Source organism: Podarcis vaucheri (genome assembly GCF_965113315.1).
Source record: "Podarcis vaucheri genome assembly, chromosome: 10".
Lineage (NCBI taxonomy): Eukaryota > Metazoa > Chordata > Lepidosauria > Squamata > Lacertidae > Podarcis > Podarcis vaucheri.
This window is the reverse complement of record NC_138748.1, coordinates 76,733,016-76,735,979: the sequence shown is the minus strand read 5'-3', so window position 1 is coordinate 76,735,979 and position 2,964 is coordinate 76,733,016. Positions and strand designations below refer to the sequence as shown.

The 2,964-nt window shown below is 44.5% G+C and overlaps 1 protein-coding gene across 1 annotated transcript; it reads right to left on the bottom strand.

Moving 5' to 3' along the window:
- Window positions 1-407: 407 nt before the first annotated feature.
- Window positions 408-1,331, bottom strand: LOC309541813 (olfactory receptor 10R2-like; the record flags this gene model as incomplete). Its single annotated transcript, XM_082239954.1, has 1 exon — window positions 408-1,331. One exon carries the CDS (start codon window positions 1,329-1,331, stop codon window positions 408-410), a length of 924 nt encoding a protein of 307 aa, XP_082096080.1.
- Window positions 1,332-2,964: the final 1,633 nt, after the last annotated feature.

Sequence of the window (2,964 nt, the reverse complement as noted above, 5' to 3'; positions counted from 1 at the left end):
GCCTTGTCTGTTCATTTTGTGAAAGAGCAGAACAGCATTTTATACTGTTTTTATATGTTTTAAGAACATGAAGTGGTTAATGCATTTTTCAGATGAATAAAATAGTGGTTGGATCCCCAAGGATCGTCAGAGAAGCCTCTTCACACTGGAACCAAGTTGTATCTTTCTCTTCTCCAGTTGGGCTGTGACAGGAGAGCAGGCTCTGTGTCTCAGCCAGGCTTTCTTTAGTTCTTATAAATACCATCTGTGAAACACTGAATTATTATACATATTTCTGCGAAGCAATGCACTTGGAAACTACTTCACAATGTACATTATAGAAATGGAACTGAACTGAAACACAAAAAGACAGGGTAGGGAAATGCAGAACTGTCCATCTGGAGTCCATTTTCAGTAGAACGTTTTATCTATCCCTTAGGAAGAAGGCAACCCCGACACATCATCTTCCTAAGTGCTCCCTTCACTTCATTGTTCCTTAGAGTGTAGATCAGAGGGTTGAGCATGGGAATGAGAACAGTGTAAGACACCGCAAGGATATGGTCCTGGCCTTCAATATAGCTGCCTTTAGGTCTGGCATATGAGAAGATGGCACAGCCATAGTGAAGAAAGACCACTGTCAAGTGCGCTCCACAGGTGGAGAAGGCCTTGTGACAGTACTGAGATGAGCTCATGTTCAGGGAAGCCATCAAGATGCACCCGTAAGACAGCATGATGAAGGAGAAAGGGACGATGAGGATCATGGCAACCAAGGCTGTAACAGTAACTTCAATAGTTCCATAGCCAGGACATATCCTGCTCAGCACAGGAGGGATGTCACAGAAGAAATGGGGGATATGGTTGGGCGCACAAAATGGCAAAGAGAAAATCACTCCAGTGAGGAAGGAAGAAAGAATGAAACCACCACAGACAGACCCCATCACTAGGCCCCAACAAATCCGTTGACTCATGAAGGTCCCATAGTGTAGTGGGTGGCAAATGGCCACATAGCGGTCCCATGCCATGGCTGTCAACAGCAGACAGTCAGCCACACCTAAGGCCACAAAGAAGAACATCTGAACAGCACACGATGCCAAGGGAAAGGGTTTATGGGGAGCCAGCAGGTCACAAAGCATTTGTGGTATGACCACCAAAGTGTAGGCTGTCTCAGAGCATGAAAGGCTGCCCAGGAAGAGGTACATGGGTGTATGGAGGAGAGGATCAGTCCACACCACAGTCATAATCAGCCCGTTGCCTGCCAAGGTCACTGCATACATCAGGAGGAAGAGTCCAAACAGCAGTCGGGCCAAGCCTAGGTGACTAGTGAACCCCAACAGGACAAACTCGGTCACCATGGTACAGTTGATAGAAGGATCATGAACCATCCCTGAGCTGTAGTGGAAGTAACACAGAGTGACATATACCTACATCAGTTATGAATGCCATTAGCAGAAATATGCAAGAGGATTGGTAAATCTGAACTGTCATTGTGGGTTTGACCCTCTAGTCCAGGAGTCACCAATTTTGAGGGGCCTAGCTGCACATTAGAATTCTGTGAAACTATCATGAGAACCACAAATTACCCATGTTATGGAAGAAAAACCAAGGACATTCTCACACACACAAACCCAGTCAAAACAGCTAGCTATAACATCAGCCAATTAGAATACAATCAAAAAATAAGGCCAAACCTGCCCAAAAAATAAGCCAACTAATTTGTGTTTGGCAATATTCTCTCATGCACCACAGTAGTTATAACTGTAGTATATAACTCTGCTGTGCTTTATCATATAAAACAAGCTATGACCTGTGTTAGTAGTGAAGCAGAGGCGAAGCAAGGTTTCACACAGCAGACAAACACTTTGCAGCTATGGAAAACTCTCATTTACCAGATTCAGTCCAGTGTTCACCACTTGGTAACTGTTCATATAACCCCTATGAGCAATCACCTTGTGGAAGATTTTTTTCTGCACATGAGCAAAAATAGCCTCCAAAATTATCCATCCTGCTTGTGAGCAGCAAACTAGTGTATGTGTGCATGTTCTCTGTTGACCAGTGGAATTTTGAAAGAGTTGGGGAGGAGGCAAAAAAGAAAATTATCTTCTAAGAAATTTCAGCTCAGTTAATAAGGAGGGGTACTATTTACTATTTTGTGAATTCATGTTGTTAGATGAATGAAGCAATGGGCTAAGGAAGAAAGGGATAGGAGCCAAACCCATTCTTCCTGTCAAAAACAAGAGTAAGCAATATTTACGCAGGATCCCTATTCTCCACTTTTGGGGGAAAATTGGTGTGGGCCATTTTGCTAAATATTCTCAGGATGATGGTGGCATGTGGCTGAAATTTTCCATCAGTTCAACAAGAACCTCCAAAAGAAAACTCTCAGGAAAATGGAAATGCTTTTCTGAGCAGATTTAAGCCCAGCTCTGGGTGGATGTGCATTCACCAAACTGGAGCTCATATTAGTATGAACTTTGCAAGCAGCATTAGAGCATGGGGGAAATGATGGTGTGCTAGAGAGATCTAGAACCTGTGCACCACAAGGTTGCCAGGGGCTCAGCTAGGACTTTTTACTGGACTCTGTTCCTGTGCCTCTAGCTCTTATTCAGAAGTATTCTGGCTTCATTTCACACCAGGACTCTCTGCCAGGCCCCTCACTGCCCATGCTTTGCACCCTCCTTGAGTGCTTTGTCCTGGCTGGAATGTGTCCTCAAAGTCTGAAAATGACTCTTGCTTCCTTGAATGGGGCATAGAGGGGGGTGAGTGTGTGTAGAAACTAATCTGTACAAATGTAAAATGTATAGTCACTGTTCTCCTGCTTTTGCTTCTGGCCTCACCCACCACTGGCATTTGGCCCTCAGAAGGGAATGTGACCCTTCATCCAAGAAACACCCCCCAGTGTCTCCTCAGTTCAGGACAGATAGAGAAGTTGTCCTTTTGCAATTTCCCATATGAACTGACCTGACCAGCTCTGACCCAACCTGCAGC